The sequence below is a fragment of the Falco rusticolus genome, chromosome 15 (genome assembly GCF_015220075.1).
Source record: "Falco rusticolus isolate bFalRus1 chromosome 15, bFalRus1.pri, whole genome shotgun sequence".
NCBI lineage: Eukaryota > Metazoa > Chordata > Aves > Falconiformes > Falconidae > Falco > Falco rusticolus.
The window spans coordinates 21,846,798-21,869,964 of NC_051201.1; the positions used below are offsets into that span (position 1 = coordinate 21,846,798).

The following is a 23,167-nucleotide window of genomic DNA, read 5'->3' on the forward strand; positions in this document are numbered from 1 at the left end:
AGGTGCAGGGACTTACATAAGTATCAGTACGTGGCACACACATACCAACTTCCATTTTTGGATCTCGAGGAATTAACCAAAATACTTGACTAACTAAAATTTATGGGATTGGAAAGCTTTTTAGATTTCTCTTGACGTTTTACCTTGCCTGACGATATTTGTGAACAGGAAGTAGATATATTCAAAGAGAAAAATAAAGTTGTAAAATCTAAAGTTTGTCAATTGGATTATTAGTCTTTGCTGGTTTTGTAGTTAGTAAAGAGCTCAAATTGAGGTCAAGGAATTTTTGTAATTAGTTGTGAACTCACAAGTTCAAATTATTTGCTTGTGCTACATATAAAATCAATTATAAATTTGTTAACAGTACTCCCAAATAGTCCTGCTCCGATGTCAGCAGCTAGGGAGCAGGTTTGGGAAGAAAAGCCCTGCCAACACAGTATACATAAATTGTAGCAAGTTCTAAGCAGGCCTTAAAGCTAAAGTCTCATCAGACTTCAGTCTCAAAACATCACGGAATTGCTGTGGGAAGACAACTGATGTAATGTAGGATGGGCCTTAAAAGAAAAGAGAAAAGTTGAAAGCCAGTGGAACGCAACAAGTTTATTAAATCTCCATGAATCTAATAATTGTGAAGGTTTACTGCAGGCATATAGCAAGATCTTTCACTGTTTTCTCCAGGCTGTTTCTAACAAGCTTCGCACTGATTCCAGGTCTGGTGTGAAGGAATAAGAAGTCAGGCATAACAGAGATGCTCAGCTAGGCTTTTCTTCAAGGGCAAGGTGTCTCTCTGGGGCTCTCTGCTTTTCACTAGAACAAGAAGGGGGATGTCAAAGGAAAACTGCACCAGGACATCAAGTAGAATATTCTACAGAATAGTTTCAGTGCTGACTTCCTGGGGGGTTACTTGGAGACCTCCCCTGGGCACTACTCAGGCAGTCAAAGAAACTAACTAAACAAAATAAACCAATACTTTCTTGGTGATGCAAGTGTTTCCAGAAGGTCATTGCATAAGCGTGTTATATTTTCATAGGAAGGCAGCTGAAGCTGTGCTGACTTACACCTGCTAGGGATTTGGCCCAATATATTTTAGTGATACTAAAAGCTCTTCAGAGAGAACTCCTCAGAAAGAAAAAGCTTACTCTGGATTTCTTTGTGTACATGTAATAAATACTGGGATTAATGAGCTCTACCTACCATGACTTCATACTGTTGTCTTCTCTTTTCATTCCTTCCTGTATTATAAGTCGAAACTGACAATTTAACAGTGGTTTCTTCATCCTCACAGATCTTCAAAATATCTAACACCTTCCAAAAAATCAGGAGAAAGAGCTCTCAGCTTTCTCACAAAATGACAGTACTTCTACACACAGCCTGCTAACAGAGCAGATGCTGCATACGAGAACAGTAGCATAAGGTTAAATACAGAAGATTGTTATGTTCATATCCTGCTGATAGATCAAGCTGATAGTGGTCTTATTTTTAGACTGCTTCTCTGTATCAAATTCTTAAACACAATTATTGATACTATCTGTTACGTAAAGCTCTTCTGGAGTCACACTCTTGCCACTACTTTTGAAACTGCACTGATGGCTTTGGCTTATTCTTTGTCTTAACAGGAAATACAGCACAAGCAATGTGAATAATTTGTCTGTTCATACATCAAGACAGAAATTTGGCAAAATAATTTGTGAGGTCACTGTGAAGTAGCTTCAAGTTTTGTGTTTGGTTGTGGTTTTTTTTTGGGGGGGGGGAACTTTTGCAGTCTTGTTCAGAATTATTACTAGTATTCAGGGCTAATATAGTTGAGCATTCCCTCTCCAGCTCCATCAGGGCTTCCTCTTCCTCACAAAAACATTTTAAAAACTCCCATTTTTTTTGGATCCAGCTTTGCCTCCATCTGCTAGAATGGTTGTATTTATCATGAAGTAATTACAAATGCTTTTAAGAACATGGATTTGTTACACTGGTCACAGTGTGATTAGTAGTACAAGCAGTGTCTTTTATTACGTGTTTCCCTACAGTTGCTCCCACAAAAAGTCACTTCAGTACTTTTTGGGTCTCGTTCCCAGGCAAAAAGCAGGTATGTTTCCAGATGCCCCAATTCCTATGCTGTCATTTGCTCTCTGAGACTGTCTTCCTCTCAGAGAAAAAAAGAGTAAAAGCAGGAGCTGGAAAGTGTGGGACTTGCCATAAATACGTTAAAGCTACATCTTTACTGAACAGTGTCTGGGTTGCAAGCTTGATAATTCAGCACAAAGACCAGCTTCGTGACACCAAAGTTTTATTTTTATCACAGTTTATGCTGAGGATGCTACAGCAACCAGTCAGCTGAAACTGTTTCCATGCCTGACCAACTCTGACACAGTGTGGACACCTCCCCATTACCTCTGCTTCAGATTGCCGGACTTGTCGCTTCAGCCGTTTCTCTTCCTCTTTTAACTCCTGCAACAAATCGTACAGGTGGAACAGACTCAGCTCTTTCTCAGCGGGCCCTGCCTGGAAGCAGATAAGCCATGAAAGACAGTAGCACTCTCTGGGTGCATAGCACCAGGTACTCTACTAATAGCAATTGGCACAATTCTGCTAAAGCCAATATCGTGACACCGACTTCCATCATTTAAACATCTAACCCTCGGTCAACAGTTTCTTAAGACTTAACTTTGATTCTGAATCCATCAGTAATGAGCCAGACAGCACATCTTGCACTTTGCTGATGTTTCTGTTCTATGGTTGGAATTGGTTTTGCAGGGTTAGAGATGAAAGGATGGCATTCCAGCAATTGTGCTCTGTGTATCCCCAATGGGAAATAGAAACTTAAAACAAAAAAAATTGCATAACATAAAAAAAAAATTCCTGTGTTTGCAATTCTGTTTGATTGTCCTAACTGAATTGTGCAGCATCACAGAATTTACTGGCAGACTTCTGCCCCCCGGTTACAGACTCACATCAATGATGTTAGTGGAGCAAACCCCCTGCCCTGAATGAGAGAATGTGGCTTAATGACAGCACTCCACCTTTTCTGGAGTATCTTTTCTTTAAGGCTGTCTATCTGTCAGCAATGCATTAAACCTCAGCATCTTGTGCTGTGTCTGCAAGGTAAGCTTTGTGAGATTTAAGCAACAATGTGAGCCAAGAAATCCGTGGCAGAAACAGAGCTAGAATCCAGGATGCCTGCCTCTGCCTGTCGGCTGTTCTCTCTTCTTCAGAGGAGAATAGCAGAGGAAATTTCAGCTTCCCTACCATGAATCTGCAGGACTGAGCCCAAGCAGCATCTTGCAAGATCCCAGTGGCTGTGTCTACACTGCCTGATGACCAAGTCTGGGAAGATGACCTCACGCATGGCTAGAGCAAGCTTTTCACGCTACACTAGGTCCTGCGTGCCCAGCCACTTCCAGCAAGGGCAGCGCATCTCCAAGGGCATTTGTGTTGTCAGCCTGGAGGCGCTGTGTGAGGGAGGTGTGCAGATGGAGCAGAGGGGCAGCAGGGAATATGTTATGCTTGTCATTCTTCCACTGACATGTCACCTTCCCTTTATGACTTGTGATCTAGAAGAACTCCAAGATAGAAGTAGTTTTTCTTCATACCTGGTATGTGATGCACGAAATTTCTGGGGTCACAGAGATTTCATTTCTTCTTCTATTCCTCTTTGTTGCTTTGAAGAATTCCTTCGTTGAGGCAGTAATGTAGTAATCCTTCAGGTGGTACGTCAGTTGGATTCTCTCCTCTGTAATCAGAAAGGTACGTTCTGCTACGTCTTCATCAGCAGGCTTTTTTACATTTCTGTGAAACACTCCTATGATTTCCTAATGGGGGATTAAAAAAAAAAAAAAGAGATGGAAGGTTAGACAACACAAAATGGGCAAAATTTGCAGAGTGGGTAAAAACGCAAGGTAAAAATTGGGCTCTTCTGCCTGGACTACAATAGCATCTCTTGGCCACTAGTCCTACTGTTCTTTCCTATGCCTGAGGAAAAAAGCAGAAAGCTGCTCAAAGCAATACGGAAGTCTCCTACTTGTGGAGCCGAGTATGCTGTCCAAGCTCAAAGTTAGCTTGGGATGCATCCCTGCCTGAAGGAACCGCAGGAAGCAAGGTATTTTGGAGCACAGCAGTTTCCTGCAATCCCAACATAAGGAAGGAAAAAGGAGCGTGTTGGGTGCTGGTCCAAAGGCAGGCCACGGCATGGCTCTGTCTTGGCAGGTGAAGTGTCTGAGCCATACTGCCAGGTGTTGGATTTCCTCCCTCTCCTGAGAGCTGACTAGGGGAAGAGGCAGAGTACCTGCTTGTAACAAATCAGAGTGATGGAACACTTCATCAGAAATGTAAAATGTTATTAGTTTGGGGTTAGAACATGAACTCGTTTCACTAGTTTTGAGTCTTGTGAAAAATTCATTCCAAAATCATAATTTTTTCTTTCCTCGGACATTTTCCAAGTCTTAGTTTCCTAGTTTCATTCTAGCTGCTCAATACACTTTGTGACAACTGGTCACGCTGTAGCTCTCTGACAGGCAAGTGACTGTGAGACACAGCAGTTGAATAAGGCTTGGAGGTCACATCTGGAGTTTTGCCTTGGCTGTGCCCACTGAAAGTGAACCTAAAGCTCTAGGCAGTATGGTTTGCATAACATAAATATCACAGTGACAGGTATTTCTCTGTTCCTGCCTTGGGCATACCGTTATGGGCCGGGAGTTGATGTCCGTACTGGTGCCAGCCAAGTGTACGTTCTTTTCTCTTTGGCCAAACTCCATGTGCCGGATGTGCAGGAAGTCATCCCGCCCCAAAAAGTACTCTGTCATCTCACGAGCGTTTTCAAGACGTTTCTGGAGGCCATCAGCTCGCGCCTCACTGTAAAACTCCATCGTGCGGTCAGTCTCAGGTTCCAGCGATGTATAGGTGTGAGCTAAGGACGTAAGAGAGACTGCATACATTTTCAGAGTCAGCAGCCATCGTATGGTGAACACAAGTGTGTCCAGAGGAAGCCTCACCTTCCTCAGCAGGCAATAAATCAAATGCATGGACTGTTATCTCCTCACTGCTGCATACAATATGCCATGGCCCAGGACAGCAGGACAGCTTCGCAGGGCCACTGCCTTTCTTACACAGTAAGGCAGCAGTGAGTGGAGCCTGGACCCTGCTCTTCCCAAACCAGGAACAGGCACAGCCTCTTTGCGTGAAATGCTGCTTTAGCAACAGATCTGATGCAGGACTTTCTCTCCCCCAGCTACACAACACTGAGAGACCAAACAAAATCCTAAGGAGAAAGTTTCTACTTCTATCACCTCTACTGGTAAATTATATCAACCTATAGATGTGATAGGGATGTGGTTTTCTTCTGTTATGCTGGAGGGGAGCACTGTCCAGGACTGGAAGCCCATAACTCAATTCTCTACTCTCCACTACAGACCATATTATTTATCTAGGGAATTCATCCCACAAGTTTGCCACCCCCGCAATTTTGTGCCTTTGCCACTGCCAGAAGGGATTCACATGAAGTCCCATCATCTGCAGTGGCTGCCCAGATGAGCTGGAATACCTTTAAGACCAAAGAGGCGTCCTGGGCTGAAGTACACTGTGGTCAGCTGCATTTGTTTATTCACTTCTCTCCTATCCAACATGTCTTCTCGGTTTGTGAACCACTCCCTCCCTTCTACTACTTCAGTACCTGGCAGGAGACAAACCATTCCACAACTGTACATCACTGTTGGAGGTGGTAACAGTCACCTGATGAACTCTCAGTGTCTGTGCAAGCACCCTGCGCTCCTGATAGAGATGCAGCAGACCTAGTATAGGCACTGGAATTGGCCCAGTACACAGGGGTGTTTTGTAGATGGATCCTAACGTATGTTTGAGTAGATGAATTATACCTTAAGAGGGTTTACACCCCTCTAGCAACAAGGACTAAAGCAATCAGCTCAGGGGGAGAAAGCGGCATGGCAGATGGCTACAGTTAGGCAAGAGAAATTCTATCCCAAATACTTAATGATAGTGCCAGGAGTGAAGGGAAATGAGATTGGCAGAGGACAGGACACTGTGTGTCCAGTAGGAATCTGCACGGTTTCCTGGACCAGCTCTTGAAGAATAACACTTTCCAGTACAGAAATATCCACAGTCTGTAGTTGTCCCTTTCTATGGCTCCTGTCGACACCAGTGGGCATAGTGATACTATTGGATCATATCAAACCAGCCTTTCCTTTCTCTGAAGACTCAAAATCCAAGCAGCTGACCTGCAACACCAAACAGCCTCAGCACTGGGGTCTAAAACAGATCCAGACTCTTGCAGGATCCCCTAGCAATGCTGGAAAGTTCTGGGGTTTGACAGACAGTGGGCCTGATGAAGCGTTTGAAGATGTGGTAGACAAGTCCCCCACAAATGTGAAAGGAGAATGAGAAAGGACAAGGGAGACTCTGGCAAAAAGGGGACCACCTCCCCCTTCCCATCAGCACACCCCGGGCCATGTTTGCTCACTGCGTCAAGTGTGTTCACTCCTTCCTCTTACGTTCTAAGTCTGCGTAGACAGTGAGGCGCTTCACCAGCCCATCTCTATTCAGGTATGGTGCCCATTTCTCCAGTTTTGCTTTCTTGTACAGGATCACCTTCCTCCCCTGGGAATAGCGGGTCTCAAACTCTGCAGTGGGCAAGAGAGGTGTCAGAAGAATTTACTCCCTTATACTCAGCCCAAGGAGAAAGAATTCAAGAAGCAGAAGATCATGCTCTAAGGGAAACTGTGCCTTTATTGATTGTGTTCAGCTGCCAGTGAAGCTGTTCAGACCCTGCCTGTTATGCTTTAATGTTAAAATAGTGTAATAACTCTTTTCACTCCCAAAGCAGGTATTTGATAATGCAGGGGCAGTCGTGCGTGTCTGTCTGCCTGTGTCTGCAGCGGGGTTCCCACCCAGGATGAGACAGTACACTGAGGGCAGGCACTCAGACCAACAGCTGTTGCTGCCTTCAGCTACCACACTTCACCGCTGTACCTTGTCCATCCTGAAGGGAGAACTCCTGAATAAGAGAAATGTCCCAAATCCACTAAAAGGTTTGCAAAGGTTTGCAAAGGTCAAGCAAAGAGCAATGGAAGAATACATACCTCTGGGCGACAGCTGAATTGGAGCTACCCATGATGGTGGAATGTCAAAACTCATGTCTTTCTCCTCCCTTTCCTGCTGGAACAGAAGCAGAGATTTGCATTTTTGGCAGCTTCTCTCACTGTGCCAAGAGGCATTTTGGTTCTAGAGTGTGGTGCAGCAATCAGAGCTCAGCTCGTGCGAGGCTGTGCTGGTTCTGGGGAACATGCTAGCACAGTTCTGAGCACTGTGTCAGTCACACGCAGCCTGAGGACAGAGGCAAGCAAACGCTGCAGTTTATGAGGAAGGAGAGCTTTATTGCATCCCCACACTCTCACTAGCACCTCCCTACTCAAGCCTAATGAAATGGTCTTCTCCTGGCTAACATTCATGCTGGACAGGGGATGAAGGTGACAATTGCCATTCAAACTAATGACCAGCTTATTGTATATAGACAGTGGAGGGCACTTTGCTCCCCGGTTATGGGCACAGGCTGAGAAGAGCAGATAACAGGAGGGAACGTACCGTTACTGGCATTCCTCCGTCCTGCTGTGCTGGTGCAATGCCTGCTTTATCATGCTGTGCTCTCCCAACAGGACAACATACCACTTGTTGTTTCCAGTACACAGCATTTTTGGTATATTAGTGTACATACATTATTTCAACATTTGGTTGGCAACTTCACCTTGCAGCCAGAAGGGCAGAGTGCTGACCAGCAGAGAAAGGGGAACCAGAAAAATGTTCAGTTTGGATTTTATTGTTTTAAATTCTTCCATCCCAAAGGTCAATGCACGGGAGGCCTGCAGAGAACCCTAGCTACTTAGGACACCAGAAGTACCACTTAGGGTCCTGCTTTACGAAGCATCAGATCTATTCAAGATTGAGAAGAAATCAAAAGTGCCAACCGAAACCTAGCTAGAGTAACAGCGATCTGACCTGGAGAGGGCAGCAGGCAGGGAGGCATAGGCAGGCGTACGGACACACCAGTTCAATACAACATCCCTGCTGCATGAGAGCCATCATTTGGGTCACTCACTATAGAGGAATGAAGCTGGGTTAATTAGCATTGGTAACATACAGCTGTGGGCTGGCTTCAGGGGCGGTGGGTTGGCTGATGTAGGTAAGGTGCAACTGTGGCTGGTTCTGTTAAGAGGTTGGGCAGCCAAGGAAGAGAGAGCGGCCGAGGAAGAGAGAGGAGGAAGAAGCAGAGAGAAGAGAGAGCAGTGCCCTGAATGAGAAGAGACTAGGAGAAGGCAGCAGAGGGACTGGCATGAAGAGTATGTTGGTATGTGATAGTAAAAGACCTTGTTGCAGCCTGCTAGTTTTGAGAGTGCTGTGACAACTCACCATGTCATCCATGTTGCTGTCAGGTAACTCATTTTCCTTGTAATCTGCAAGCAGCTGAAGAGGCTTCTTGCTCTCCAGAAGCATAATTTCCCAGCAGATAGTGTTACTCAAGTCAAAGATGAGATCCTAGGCCATAAAGAAGAAATCCACTTAACTAAAGCGCAGTGTCAAGGGCCTGACATTAAACTGAACGCTGCTTCTGCCCACCTGTGGTGCTCTGGACCTGGCTGGGTGTCAGAGAGTTAAAGGACTCTAGACAGACCCTGGATCTCAGTGAGGTGACTCATCAGACCCTTGGCTGGCTGATGGGACCCTGAAGACTACTCCTGTGCCTAGAGATCTACAGACCCCTTTCCTCACGGTGGCTCTGCCACAGATGAGAGGAAGTTGCTGGAAATGCTTCTGCCTCCTTCCTCGGGGCACATACTGTCCCAAGGTCAACCTGCGCTAACTCACACCCTTGCCTCCCTGACTTTGTATCAGCTGTGGAGTAGCTGAGGTGTGGGAAGGGCCTAATAAAGATTTTTTTCCTGCCCTGAGCCATGCCTGAGAGGCTCAAAACATCCTTCGCCTTAAAAACTGTTGTTTGAGAGAATGAGTGTCCAGCCAGCCTTAAAAGCTGATATTCTAGTGCTGTAGGGGTTTAACAGATGTGATCTGTATTTTCTAGCTCAGGGTCTGGGATGTCCTGGGGTAGTCTGAGTCTATGGAATCGGAGCAACATGACCAGAGCCAACACAGGGAATGGTGAAATGGAAACTGGGATCACCACTGATCTTGGACTTCCGCAGGACTCAGGTTATCCCAGCTGTCCCTCCCAGGCACAGGGTGTTTCAGGGCTCATTACCTTGCAGCCACTCCGGCAGTCCTGCGTGTTCACCCAGTAGTTCCTGTGGTTCCAGATGCTCTCGATCCCAAGGAAGCTCTCATCCTTGGTGCTGTGGCTGCTTCCCGTGAAGGGGTTGATGAAGAAGGTCTCAGGAACCTCCCTCTTCCCAGACAGAACCAAAACCCATGCGTGCACCCGTAAGCCATGCAAACGGTCACGCCTGGGCTTTTCCACTTCCTGTAGTGCAGAAGACTGAGCAGTCATTATTGCCACTTCACCCCAACCCAATGGGCAATCTTATTCTCCCCTCTCCCCACTTCTAAATATCTCCAGGCCCTTAACACTTCTTCTGAAGAAGAAACGTACTGGGTATGTACTACCTCACTCATTTCTGTGCCAGCACACACCGTGTTCCCAGAGGCCAAGTGCTCATGGCCATGACCAGGGTTGTGTCATACTTCACAGTGGAGGGTGGTGAGCTCCTTTCTTTGGTCACCCATTACCTGTGTCTCAGCTCTTGGTCCTGGAGTTCACAGTGAGGTGGCCCTCACTAACTCACCGTGACCTTCCCCTCTTCTCTTTCCTTCTTCTTTTGAGCAGCTTCAGCCTCTGCCTTCTTCTTGGCCTCCTGCTGAAGGTCAAACTGGCTCTGTCGGACTGGTGGGAACTTAATTCTGTATTTGCTGGACGACTTCTTCTCCTCCTCTTTTGGTACCTGCCTCTGCAAAAGCAGGGTATTGCTGTGAAGCCCAGCAGAGATCGAGACAAGGGAGAAAATGTATGGCTTACAGGTACCTCCTGGTTCCCAACCCTTGGCAGACTGCGGTATCTGACTGGTAAGCAGGAATTCTGTGAAGCCAAAGAGGCCTCTTAAGGAACTGTGGAAAATCACTCAAATGATCCCTTTGGTAAGCTCCCTGCTTGGTACAGACTGAACCCCAGCCTGGACCTGAAGCTGTTCCCCCTAGCTCAATTCTGGAGCTCCCTGAACAGGCTGAGCACACGTGCTGGGCTCCTCCCTGCCCACTCGCTGCAGGTCTCACCTCCTGTGGCTTCTTGAGCAGTGGGCACAGCTCCAGAGTCTCATCCAGGGTGCATATCTCACGGCTAGCATACCCATGCACGCAGTAGGCATCATACCCGGCCCCAATCAGCATGGAGCACAGCAGCACGCTGAAGTCAAAGCAGTTCCCTCGCTGGTATTTCAGGATGGTGGTTGGCGAGTAAAGTGAAGTGGGCTTGAAAGAGAGAGATACATATTCCCAGTGCTCGTCTCATGAAGCTGAAACATGCACTAGGCAGACAGCAGGAGATAAAGAAAGCATTGCCCATATCCCTGGGCTCTGCATGCATAGGGAATCTGTTATATAAAATTCCTATATAAGCCACAGACCCCACGAGTCCCCTCCAAAGTGATATGGGGAAATTCTGACCCCAAATCTGGTGACAAATTTAACCATAGGGAGAGATGGGCAGAACAAGCTCATCAATCTGCTGAATGCTAACCACAACTCTGGAGCGGGGTTTACCTCCATCTCTAGCTGGTCTGTCTGCAGCACTGCAAAGCAAAAGACCCATAAGCTCAATTACAGTTCAAAGGAGGAAACATTCCTTTCTGACTCTCACTGGGGAGCAAGCAAAGGGATCAATTTGAACATACTGCATTACAGAGGGATTCTATATAATCTCCTCCCAGACCTCAGGCATCACCTTAGGTGACTGGAGCAGTTTCCATCTGCCAAATAGAGAGACATTCTCTGTGGTCGCACAGTGCCAGAGTTCTTCTGGAGACCCTGGCACTCTTGGGACACACTTGTCCAGCATGGGGCTGTTGTAGATTGTTTGGGGCACCCTGCAGGGCATCAGCAGTCCTTGGTAGCAAAGAGTATGCTCCCTTCACTTTAGCTGGCTCACAACAGGCCAGAACTTGCCCTGCCTCTGCCTTCTTTCCAGTCCAGACACCTCCCTTCAGCCACGCTCAAATATCCCCAGAACTGGGATAGAAATGGCTAAAGCCCCCAGGAACAGTCACTGAGGTCAAGCATCATCTCCTAGGCTTTATATGATCCTTTGTTCCAAGGTGTCTCGGTCTTCGGAGGGGAAGCTTGCCAGCCATAGCAACCCACAGTAGACCAGCTAGTCATCTGGGCTGACCGAGAGGCAGGGTCAGGCCAAATCTTGTAGAAATGGTGCTTAATTGCTGGACAGGTAAACACTGTTCCCATACTGGGATTACAGCTCCAGAGTGCACAGGTCCTGGCAAAACTGGGAGGTTGCCTAAGTAATCAGGGGATGATGGAGGTCAAAGACCTTTGTAATCCCAGCCACAGGGGTTTCCACATTGCATCCTGCTGAGAGGCCCTTCTGTCACCTCCAGGATGTGGCTGTTTCTGATGGGACTCTGGCCCCTTTCTTACCGGTGTGACAGGGGACTTGAGGGGCACCATGGTGAGGTAGTCGGAGACAAAGCTGGCACAGCCATCCCAGTAGTACAGTTCTGGATAAGGCAGCAGGGTTGGCCTCACGGTTGTGCTCACAAACTTCTGTAGTGCAACAAAAGGACTTTGGTTAGCCGACAGATGCCTGGCAGAGTCTCCCGCCCAAAGCCAGCCTCAGACCACCTCTGGATGTTAAGTTGCAGCTCACATTCAGAACCACCCTAGAGCATATCAACAGCGTCAGTAACCCTCTTCACCTGTTTGGAGATGGAAATTGCATGGGCTTGAGAGGCCACCTGCTTGTCTGTGGCTAAAACATCAAGCTCATCTCAGATGTGAGCCAGCTCTTCTCTGAGTTTTCAAGCAAGACAAACAGCTACAGCCCTTTCCAGCTTTTACATAAACCAGCACTTTTTGTCTTGCATGTTAATGACATAGGAAAAATTAGGGAAAGCTGGCCCAAAGTACCAATTCCAGATACCTGAGGGAGCATCAAGTCCAGAACCAGACAACAGTTGTGCAGCTTGGACCCAGACTTAAAACAAAACCAGACCACAAACTTCCACATTTACTTCCTTCCCTGCAACTTCTGTGAAGTTCAGAATAAGACCTAACTCTGAATCCAGACTCCTGAGCCTGAGCCTTATTCGTTTTGTGTGTTTCTTTTACTTTCCTTTATGTACCTGTGGTCCTTCCTAAGCATCACACCGCAGGGCTGTCAGCTGCCTGCAGCCTACATGACACCGCCACCGCGTGCACGGTACAACGTGCTTGTGGATTTAGACAGCTGGGGTGTTACTGGGGTGCTGTGTGCCTGCTCAGGATGCTGTGGGCACTGCAAGTGGGTTCCCATTACCCTTGGCCAGGAGGGAGGGCAGGAAGGGCTGCTGTCCTTCCCCAGCATTTGGCACTACAGAAACTGAGCGCCCCCGGTGCTGTGGCCCAGCCCCACATCACCCCATACCTGCAGGCCACACTCATTGACCGGGTGGAGGAAGAGCGGCTTGCGGTCAGGGTGGAGGTGAGCGTACCGCTGGAGGAAACTGTCAGCAATATGCAACAGCTTCTTTTCCTTTGGGGAATTTATCTTGTACGAGGATGGTAACTGGGATGTGTCAATGGAGCTCCAGTCAAAATCACTTCCAGGGCAGGAGGAGGCAGAGAGACATAGGTAATAAGCCAGGAGCAATTCAGGCAAGATGGCCTACTATCAAAACATGGCAGGGGCTCCCTATTTCTCAGGGAAAAAACAGGGATTGTATCCAAGGACAAGATTTTGACAGAGACAAGTTTCTGTGCAGCAACGGCAAGCTGACATATACCCAGAGGGCCAGGGGATCTTTATATAGTGTCATGATACACCAGGGTATGAATGGACAATGAAGCAAGTTCTCTTGTCTTACTCACATGTGCCCACTCTTGGACAAACACCAGGCACGCAAAAGCCGCTCACTCCCTTCCCTGTGCAAAGCGACCACATGTGCCATCCACATGTGTGTGGTCTCCCTGTGCACCTCAAAGGGACCATCCCTGCTCATCCCAGGAACTGACAAACACCCGTGACTTACGCAATATCACTTGGGATGCAGGCTTGCTCCAGAGACACCTTCTTCTGGAAGTCATCACTAATCGCCGAAGCCTTCAGCTCGTCTTCTCTTGGCTCCTCTTCCTCCTTCAGATCCTGGAACTCCATGCTGCCTGGTCCGGGGCACTACAGAAATGCACACACCAGGGTGAACGTGGTGGGACCAAGACACACTGCAACACCAACCCTTGGCATCCTGGCCACGGGGATTCAGCACATAAGCATGGCTGAGGCAGGCAGAAGCGTGCCAGGAACGGGTAAGCACTAAAGGTGGCTTTGGGCCGCACTCGGTAACTGAGCGGCTGCACAGCCTGGGCGCTGCGAGCGCGGGGCAGATGGCAGGACGGCAGCTCGGTGGGGCACAGCACATCCCCACGCTCCGACGGCAGCGTGCCCCCCGCTCCCGTGCCGTGTGCTCCGTCCGCCGGGAGGCTGCCGGCCCACGGGCCGCTCGGGGACCCCCAGGCCCCGCCAGAGCCAAGGGCTGCCGGGGCCTGGCCGCTGCGCCGCGGCCTTGAGGGGAGGCGGGTGTTTTGCAGCAGTCAGCGGCCCCCGAGGGTGCGGGCGGCCGGGCTGGATGTGTGTGCGCCTCTCCGGGGCGTGGGAGCTGGTTGTTTTCCCCTCCCTTCGGTCGGGCTGACCCCGCGGGCCGCGGGAGGGAGGCACAGGCCTTGCTCTGGCGGGCCGGGCGCGTCCTCCAGGGGCCCAGCGCCGCGCCCCGTCGCCGCAGCCCCCCGGCAACCTCCCGTCCCCGCCGACCCTTCGGCCCCCGCCTCTCAAGGACGGCCAGGCCGCGGCTGCCGCCGCCCGGCCCTCCCGCCGCCTGCCCCCGCCCCACCGCCTCACCGCCACGGCAACGGCAGCGGCACGGGCGGCGCGGGGGCGGCGGCGCGGCCTGCGGCCTCCCCTGCACCGCCCCTCGGCGGCCTGTCCCTGAAGGACCCCCTGCCCCAGACAGGCCCCGGGCTGCCCCCGCGCTCCCGGGCGCTGCCCGTGCCACCGAAACCAGGAACCAAACCTGGTCACACCAGCGCAGCATTAAGAAGCAGGCGCTCCCTTATTGCAGCGCTGGGCGCTCGGGGGCGTCTCCGCACATCAAGCACACCTGTCTAATGTCACCGTTACATTTAGACACAAAATTACAAGGCCGTACACTCCCAGTTGCAACGACGGGTTAGTAATTTGCATATAACTGTAATATTTGCTGTGTCACACTTTCCTGTTGCTAGGCTTGCTCAGGGGAAGGGTCTTTGCCTGGGCAAGGGTCTTCTTGACCTGTGGGCGTGATTTTTAGTGTTATAATGAAGGGAGTTCCCTTCAGGATGCCTTAAAAGTACGTTTTGTTGCCAGGTTGGGCGGCTGGATATCGGCCTTGCCAAGCTGTCCAGTAACTCATCCTACACACACTAGAACCTGGGCGCTCTGGTTGTGGCCTGCAGGGTAAGGACTAAGGGTACTGTGGTCTATAGCACGGGGACTCCCAGTAACCGTCTGGGATAACAGGCAGCACAGCGATCACACCTCACTGGTCAATAAGTGCTAACAAAATCCTAACACGGAGGTTAACTCCCTAAGATCAAAATGATCTCATAACAAACCGTTACATAAACACAAACTATAGAAAGATTCAGTAAAATATTAAGAGAATCTGCAATACCTGGGCCCAGCCCGCGCCCCCTGGGCTGCCCCAGCCCACCCCGCCGCTGGCCTCCGCACCTCCCTGGCCGCAGGCTCCCAAGAGCTGCCGCTGCACCCCAGGGAGCCGGGCCCTGCCGGCAGCCCGTCCCTGCAGGAGATTTTGGGGTGAAATGAGGGGGAAGCCACCAAACCCACCTGCCAGGGCTTTGCCGTCAGCCCCTCAGAGAGCACAAGGCTGCTCTGAAACTCGCAGGTTTCACTCTCTAACAAAAGTCAACCCTCCCCAACAGAAAGCCAAGATTCTCACCCAAAAGCTGCCAGCAAGATGTGGTGGAGAGGCCTTTCTTTTTTCTTTTTTTTTTTTTTTTTCTTTTACAATTGGCAGTTCATTAGGCTGGAAGCAGGGTCAGGGGCTAAACTTTTGTTTTCTGGTTATTGTTCTGGTTAGGAAGCCCCAGACGGATGTATGTTCACGTTTGGTGCTCTGTCATGGTGGCTGCATCCATCACAGCTCCAAGGATGCAGGGTACAACCCATACATGTCAAGAAGCATCACTGTGGGTGATTCCTGCTATTTGCAGCTGGTTACTGTTTCCTGCACAAAGCATGGTGGCACCAAGCCCTCACCCCTCCATCCCTCCCCAGTACTTCTCACCAGATCTTAGATGTCAGAAGTCATTAAAAAACTGGCCAAAGCAAACATACATTGTGGTTGCAAAACTGTGTGTATTCAGTACACACAGTTATCTGGCCTTCGCGTGTGCTGCTGCAGTATCTGTTGTTATTGCTGCGTCAAAAGCAGATACTACACAACCAGCGGGATGCACAACACCCCAGCTTCTCGGGGATTTTGCAGATACTCCCCCTGTGTGGCATTCTGTCAGGGCCGTGAGTTGGATCAGTGCTGACGAGCGATCGACTAATCAGAAGGGCTATCCGTGCTGAGGATGGACTTTGGCAGAGTCCTTTCCTTCCTGGCCGCCGCCGTAGGATGCTAAGCTGGTTCTTGTGCAATCGCAGAGGCAGCATGTTTGCGTGGGGGAGAAGGATGAGCTGCTGGAAGGCGATATAAGGCACCGGGCTGGGAGCACAAGAGACCCAGGGCAGCGGTGGGTGGAGGAGCAGAGAGTGGCCTAGCGATGGTAAGTGGGATGAGAACAAGGTGAGATTTTGATGCTGGCGGGGTGTATCAGGACTGCTGCAGTGAGCAAGGAGCAGGGTGGGGAATAATCCCTCCTCGCCTGGAGGTCACAGCTGGTCGGGGTTGGGTGGAAGGTGTACACCATGTGCTGCCAGACCAGAGCAGGGCTTTTGGCATTAGCTTTGCCCCGCTGTCAGTGCACCTGCAGGGCAGAGGGGTGGCCGGGCAGAGCATTGCTCCAGCCACCAGCCCTGGCTCACTCATACCCATGTCTCTGATAAGGAGACTCCAATGTCCAGAGCTCATCCAGCACCGTGCTGTTCCTTTCCCTAAGGAAATCCATTATCTGTACCAACAGGGAGATCCATTTAATCTGTGGCTCTGTGGCATTAATTTTAGTTGTGTTCAAGGCTTTGGGGTTTTTTTATCCCATTGTCTTATTGTTATGGATGTGGGTTACTGTAAAAGTGAGGATCCCTTTTCAAATCCTAACTCTTCGGAAGAGCTGTAGTGGGAAGAGGGAAGCTCTTTTCCTCCTTGGAGAGCCTGGACTGATGCCTCAGCTGTGTGGTTTTACTCAAAGTGCCTGTTCTTACTGAACTGTGGCTTTATCATTGTTAGTACATGTCTACAGCTCCGAGGTCTGCTTTCTCCCACTCTCTCTTTCGGAAATAGCTACTTAAATCCAGGACTAATAGCTACCTAAATTCATTTGACCCTTGTGCTAGCCTGCAGGGGGGAGGCGCTGCTGCTCTGGCCCTTTGGGATAGGAAATTACTTTGTACTGTTGAACCTAAAGTTTTTGGAGGAAATACAGTACAGAAATTATCCCAGCCATGCTTGAGGTTGGCTCTTTCTGAATGACTGCAAACATCTCCAGTGAGCGGGCTAAAAACCCAGGTTACCCAGAGTCTGCTTGTTTTTACAGGAAAGGATTGTGAGATGTTGGCTGCTGGTCTTTGCTCTCTGCCTGGCTGGCTGTGAAGGCAACAAGAGTGAGTCTCTCTGTACACTGTCCCTGCTGGGTCACAATCAGGTAGTATGGAAAGGAGAGGTCAAATGCTCCCCTGATTCATGTCCTGGTTCCACATTCAGGGCGCCGCTGAAGGCTGCTAAGTAGGGACAGCAGAGCAGGGCTGGGATGGGGCAGGAACCAGGGTGACAAATTAGAACGGTGGCAAATTAGGCAGAAACCTCAGGCTCTCCATCCCAGCCGCGTATGGTATATAACCTGTGGAGAGAGGCACAGGTGCTGTGACATGCCACCACTCTCCTTGGTAGCTGGTGGCAGGCTCCATAGCTCTGATCCAGATCACAGTCATGCTGAGGAGGCCTCCCAGGCTCCCAGTCCCATCCTCGCAGGCAAGCCAAGGTGGCAGGTTCTTCTCCAGATGTGTCTGCTCCAGCTCTAGGCAAGGGTCTCAGCCCCTGCGAGCTGTGCAAGGCTTCATGCTGTGGGGTGAGTTCACTGTTGCAACTCTTGTAGGGGAGGTATTCTTGCTGAGTTTCAGCCTACTTGCCTTCCCTTTGCTGCAGGTGAGCTGATGAGCCCGCATGGCCTGAGGCAAGGGGTTGCCTTCCATCTCAAGAGGAGCCCAGACCCCTGCCTGCCAAACCCGTGCCAACATCAGGGGGACTGCCAGGTGGCAGAGGACAGACCACATTGCAGCTGCAAACCGGGCTTCACAGGGACATTCTGCCAAGGTAGGGCTGGGGATGCTGGTGAGCCCTCCCTGGTCTGTCCACAGACACCGGAGGGAAGGGTGGTGGGCACGGCGCACTGGTGTTACCACTGCCCTCCACCACAGGCTGCAGGAGCATGTCTCAGCTCCTGGTTCAGGTGCATTCCCTGCCACCACCACCACATCCTGACTGCACGTTGGTACAAGACCCAGTCACAGGCCTTCTCCTTCCTCCACAGAAGTCTTAGTTCCTTAATTCCTTGGCCGTGGTGCTATGGTGTAACTATGCCAGAACAGCAGGGCATGCTGCGGAGCACAGCTGCCTCAGCTTCAGAACAAGCACACGCACTCCGGCACAGCTACAGTGAAGCCCCTTCCAGACACCGGCCAAAAACTGTGCTGCCTTCATCTGAAAGAGAGGGTGGCTGTCCCTGTCCGGTGCCCTTGGCAGACTGCAGTGATTCTGTAGACAGTAGGCAGCTCTCAAAAGGGGTCAGACCTGCAGCATCTGCCTTTGATGCCTTGAGCTTAAGGACCGTGTCTGTTCAGAGTGGCAGCAGCCATGGACTTGTGCAGGTCTTAGGCAACCAGCAGAGTGACAGACCCTCATTAACTTCTGTGTGTTCCCAAAGGTCTGGGGTTTGCCCAGCGCCTCTGGAGAGCCCTGCCAGCAGCCTCCAGCAAGGCTGGGATGAGGGTCTGTTGAGCTCAGTGGGACTATGCCATCCTATAGGTGGCCTAGGGCTCCTTCAGGCCTCTTCCTTATTGCTATTGCAGATGGCTTTTTCCCCTAGATGTGGTATTGAAATTGGCCTGTGCGGAAGAGTACATGAAGATGATGGTGAGGAAGGAGGTGTTTGAACTCTTGAAAATCCCCTGGGAGCTTGTCCACTTGAAGAACCAGGCATGCAAGGTCTCAGAAAGGGAAGAAGAGGGTGAGCTGTTCTTTGCAGCCACTCTCACAGGTGAAAACCACACTGCCTGTGGATCAGTAATTCAGGTGAGGATCCAGCAGAGTATAGCTCTGAAACCATGAGAGGAGCAGACATGCTGAGTGGGGGACAGCAAGGGGAAGCCCTGGAGGCTTTTTCTTTTATATCTGGGTGCTGCAAAGTTCTCGTTCCCTTGAAAGGCTTCCATGGGGGCTGTCAGAAAGTTTTTCTGCCTCCACCAAACTCCTGCTGGTAGCACATCTTGTCTTATTCAGCAGAGCATGGAAGTCTCAGCACACTCTTTACCAGCTGGTAACAGCCCTTGGCTTTCTGGCAGCCTCCTCTGAGCTCTGCAGCCCTGGTTATAGCTCCTTGGTCCCTCACTTAATTCATGGGTCATGGTGGGTGCAGGGGAACCAGTGCCCCAGCTCTGTGTTGCACAGAAGAGCCCTCACCTGTGGTCACTATGCTGACTCCTGTCCTCCAGTGATTGTTACCAGTAGCCTCTGGATATGGGGCTTGAGCAAAACCCCAGCAGATATCCAGAAGACCTGGGGCAGCTATAGCTGAGTTGCACCATCTGAACCAAAGCCTGGAGCTCTGTGTGTGGACTTAGACATGGTCTGGAGACTTGATTTCTGTGTTGTTCCAGCAAAACGGCTCCCACGTGTCATACTCCAATGTCATTGAGTCAGAGCGGGAAGTGCACAGGGGCGTGATCTCCCGGAGTTTTCAGCTGGAGGTGCATTTCTCCTGCATCTATGCCTACAAGCAGGTGGTGAGCCTGCCCTTCACTCTCACTGCTGTTGACAAGTGAGTGGTCCCTCTTTGCCTTCCTGCTGACATGGTATCTTTAAGCTTGCAGAAAAATAGCTGCCTCCAATGAGGTGATCTGCAAAGGCCCTGGGGAGCCACTAAAGAGCTCTGAGAGCAATGCCAGGTCAGGGTGCTTCCCTTTCTCATCCCAACACGGTTTTTCAACACAAGGTTTGGGCCTGGAACAGAGCCAAAGAGGGGCACGCACAATCTACCTTTCTCCTATCCTCACTGCTTGAAACCAACTTCTAAAAAATAAAGGGTGGGTACGGGGAGATGCCCCCATCAGGGCCCTGTGGAGGTGCAGGTTAGGACCCCTGGGTTGCCTTTCTTGTAGCCCTCACTGGCCAGCTGGTCAGTGGGAACCTCTGGAGCTCCTGGCCTCTGTCCATAGATGGTACAGACGTACCAGCTGGGAGGCAGCCCAGGGCCTGGCTCTCACGAGGCTCCACCGGGAGCAGAGGCACATCCAGAGTCAGTGCACTCGTGCCAGTGGCCTGACTTGTGCTACGTCCCTCCTGCCTTCTCATTCTGCTCGTGAGCTCTTCTCCTCCCCTCTCAGGCTGGTGCAGTTCATGGTCAGAGAAGGGCACTTCAACGTCAGCATGAGACTGTACAAGACCTCCTCCTACCTCCAGCCCTATCACCTGCCAACCGCGACCATCCCCATCACCAACACGGTCTATGTCCTGCTGAAGATAGAAGGACAACGCCAGCTCAAGTACTTCCTGCTGAGCATTGATGACTGCTGGGCCACGCCAAGCGTGGATCCCTACCAGGATGTGCAGCACAAGCTCATTGAGAAGGGGTGAGTGGAGTGTCCCTAGTGCGTCTGGTCTCCTTGCACCATGAGCACAGTCACATCTCTTTGCTGGGTGCTAAGGACAGGTTGCTGTGAGGGAGCCATAAGCATTGACACCATCAGTGTTTGTAGGTGGAACCCATGGTGGACACTGTCATTAAGTGGAACAGCCCCACGGCTGAGCCCCCTGAGTGCTTTGAACCGAGTCCCCTCTCCTGACCCTGCTCTGCTGCCAGTAGTGCTGCCTTCCCTCTGGCATGGCTCCTGACCAGCTGGGGAGGCAAAGGGCAAGGATGGGAGAGGGGAGACCTTGCTGGGATTTGCAAGGAGAGGTCTCAACTGAAGAGCTTGCGTTAGAGGTGGCTGTAGTCAAGCTAAAGCCAGTAACGTGGATAGCTGGGAAGTGGGAGCCACAGCCCGGCTCACTGCACCCAGAGCAGCTGTGGCCCCACAGAGCAAGGCGTGAGGCAGCTCCTGTGCTGGTAACACCTCCTCCCCGAGCTGGGCACATTGCAGGGTGCCAAGGAAAGGCATCCCCACTGGCACCAAGAAAGAAATAGTCCTGTTCAGCCAAGCCTGGGGGCTGCTCCCAGTCCCTGCCTGCTCTGGTGTCCCAGGCTGGGATGCTCCCCCTTTTTCGCCATCTGCTCACTCAGCCGTTGTGTCCCAGGTGTCCCCATGATGAGACAGTGACTTACCTGAATGCCATTGGAGAGAGCACTACTGCCAAGTTCAGCTTCCAGATGTTTCAGTTTGTTGGTTACCCTGAGGTGTTCCTGCACTGCCGCGTCCAGCTCTGCCTCCCTGACAGCCTGGAGCCCTGTGCCAAGGTGAGCCCTCCTGGGGTCTGCACTATGCCCTGGCCGGCGCGGGGACCTCCCTTCCATAGGCCTGCTGTTTGGAGAAGGGGCTCTGCTCTGGTTTCGGGTGCCTCAGCACAATAAACATCTCCCAGCAGCAGGAGCTCACCCCAGCACCCTGAACTAAAGGTCTTGAACCCACCAGAGAGCTCCTTCCCCTCTTCCCTCTGCCGGGTGTTTGCAGGAGGAGAGGTTTATGCTAGGACCAAGGCTAAGGGCCTTCAGGAGCCAGCTCCTCTCATGCTCCAGGGTCTTGGCTGCTCCCAGGCTGCAGCCCCAACTGTGTCTCTGCCAGGGAGAGACCACCAGGGTGGCTCTTGCCCCCCAGAGCAGGCTTCTCCCCTGCCCTCTGATCCCATCACCCTTCCCTTGACTTTGTTGACAGCAATGCCCCAGGCACTGGAGGAGCAAGCGGGCACTGGGAGATGACTACAATAAGATTGTCTCCTATGGGCCCATCCACCTGCTGACTGCTCCTTCCTTGGGAGTGGAGACCCACCATTCCAGGACTGACCAACAGGACCTGGGAGGTATGTATGTCCCTCTGAGGAGGGCCGGAGCCACTCAGGACCCTTGCAACTGTCTAGGCAATACCAGGTTATTAAAAAGGGCTGTTAAAATCACTGCCCTGCACAGAAGCTTGGAGTCTTTCAGGTGTCATGGCCATGCACGGCGTGCTCCAGAAGCCAGACCAGCACAGAGAGGTTAGCTCTGCGTGAGTGGCTCCGTACCACGCACAGGTCAGGCTGAGCAGAGGAGCTGGGAGGGAGCAACCAGGAGCCAGAAGGCTGTCAGTGCAGCGCCCTGCACAAGGAAGGCTGGGTTTTCAGGCGGCACGTCTGCAAGGCAGGCTCCTTCTGAGCACCTAGGTCAATCCAGGAGATCCAAGCAGTGGTCCAGGACCAGGGCTGGGGGCAAGCCCACCTACAGTATCACTCTGACCAGGCATGAATGCTGAGCTAAATGGAAGCCCTGGGCAGCAGGTGTGGGTGGAGGCCCCAGGTGAGGCCAGTTGGGGTGACCAAGCGCTGTTCGTGCCCTCAGAGCCCTGAGGTAGCCCCAGCTCCAGGGGCTCTTGCCCTTCACTGCAGAGGACTTCCCCCAAATCTGCCCTCAGCCAGGAGATGCCGTGCCAGGGCTCAGCGCTGGCTCGGGGCACCCAGATGTGTAACCAACCTTTCTCTTCAGTAGGACCCAGCCCGTGGCTCCCGGGGGCCCTCATCCTGCTGTGTGTGCTTGGTGCACTCACTGTGGCTGCTGCGGCCGCCAGCGTGTGGCAGCGGATGGTGTAGAAAATGGCTGTTCCCAAATAAATGTGACAATAGCAGAGAAGTTCTTGCTGTGTATTTACAGGGGTTTTGGGGAAGGAGGTAGATGCAAGTTGGATGCAAATGTTGGTGCTTGAAGGATGAGTCACATCAGAGTGTTTCTGTTCCCTGTAGCATCCTGAGGACTTTCTCATCCCCTCCTGGCCCACGCTCTCTAGACTCAAAATATGTACCCAGGGATGGGAGGGTCTTTCCTCCTGCTTTTCTCCTCCCCAGAGAGTCACCCAGGTGTGTGGGGACATGAAGGTACCCAGACTAGATACTTGCTCACCAAAGCTGGACTTTGCATGGCTCTGTGTGACACAGATGTAGCATTAGTAGAGGAAGGGCTGCTCTGCATGTGCACACACACGTGTACATACACTTACCCGTACAGATTTCTTCCTTCATTCAGGACAGATTTCTCCTTTCCTTCATGACAAATTGCCAGCAAGATTTTTGCCCATCAGTACATCCCTAATATAACGCAAATAACAAACAACATTGTAAGCATCAAAGACTAAGTCCATAGTGCTCAGGCAGCTGGCAGAGAATTAATACGAAAACAGGTAAGAAGACAAGCGTTCTCCCTACAAGGCGGCGCTGCACGTGCATTTGAGTGAGGCACGGTGTCCTCACGGAAATCATTGCTGGCCCGAGGGTGCTTTGCAGGGAGGACGTCCAGCAAATCCCTGCCCAAGGAGCTTGGCTGCAGTCCATTTGGAGAGGAT

General features: G+C 51.1%; 2 protein-coding genes and 1 long non-coding RNA gene across 7 annotated transcripts; 1 reads left to right on the forward strand and 2 right to left on the reverse strand.

The window, feature by feature from the left end:
* Positions 1-595: 595 nt before the first annotated feature.
* On the reverse strand, positions 596-14,023 carry DRC7 (dynein regulatory complex subunit 7). Of its 3 annotated transcripts, none has more exons than XM_037408801.1 (15): positions 13,242-14,023; positions 12,638-12,812; positions 11,653-11,778; positions 10,279-10,473; positions 9,795-9,956; positions 9,254-9,472; positions 8,407-8,532; positions 7,083-7,155; positions 6,495-6,623; positions 5,531-5,659; positions 4,671-4,897; positions 3,585-3,803; positions 2,386-2,496; positions 1,195-1,305; positions 596-807 (listed from the first exon to the last, which is right to left on the reverse strand). In XM_037408801.1, exons 1-15 carry the CDS (start codon positions 13,364-13,366, stop codon positions 805-807), a joined length of 2,130 nt encoding a protein of 709 aa, XP_037264698.1. In that variant the 5' UTR covers positions 13,367-14,023; the 3' UTR covers positions 596-804. The 3 variants fall into 3 exon arrangements, with proteins under 3 accessions (XP_037264698.1, XP_037264697.1, XP_037264699.1); XM_037408800.1 differs by having other exon boundaries at positions 7,083-7,158; XM_037408802.1 differs by lacking the exon at positions 5,531-5,659 and having other exon boundaries at positions 7,083-7,158.
* A 1,766-nt stretch (positions 14,024-15,789) lies between these two features.
* Positions 15,790-22,461, forward strand: LOC119157697 (uromodulin-like). 3 transcript variants are annotated; one of them, XM_037408843.1, is made up of 9 exons: positions 15,790-16,038; positions 16,966-17,032; positions 17,574-17,741; positions 18,514-18,719; positions 19,304-19,464; positions 20,030-20,275; positions 20,940-21,099; positions 21,515-21,659; positions 22,318-22,461. In XM_037408843.1, exons 1-9 carry the CDS (start codon positions 16,036-16,038, stop codon positions 22,419-22,421), a joined length of 1,260 nt encoding a protein of 419 aa, XP_037264740.1. In that variant the 5' UTR covers positions 15,790-16,035; the 3' UTR covers positions 22,422-22,461. The 3 variants fall into 3 exon arrangements, with proteins under 3 accessions (XP_037264740.1, XP_037264741.1, XP_037264742.1); XM_037408844.1 differs by having other exon boundaries at positions 22,321-22,461; XM_037408845.1 differs by lacking the exon at positions 16,966-17,032.
* LOC119157722 lies at positions 22,459-23,059 on the reverse strand. Its single transcript, XR_005107634.1, has 2 exons — positions 22,826-23,059; positions 22,459-22,750 (listed from the first exon to the last, which is right to left on the reverse strand). It is a non-coding gene; the product is annotated as an uncharacterized LOC119157722 (long non-coding RNA).
* Between the last annotated feature and the right edge of the window lie 108 nt (positions 23,060-23,167).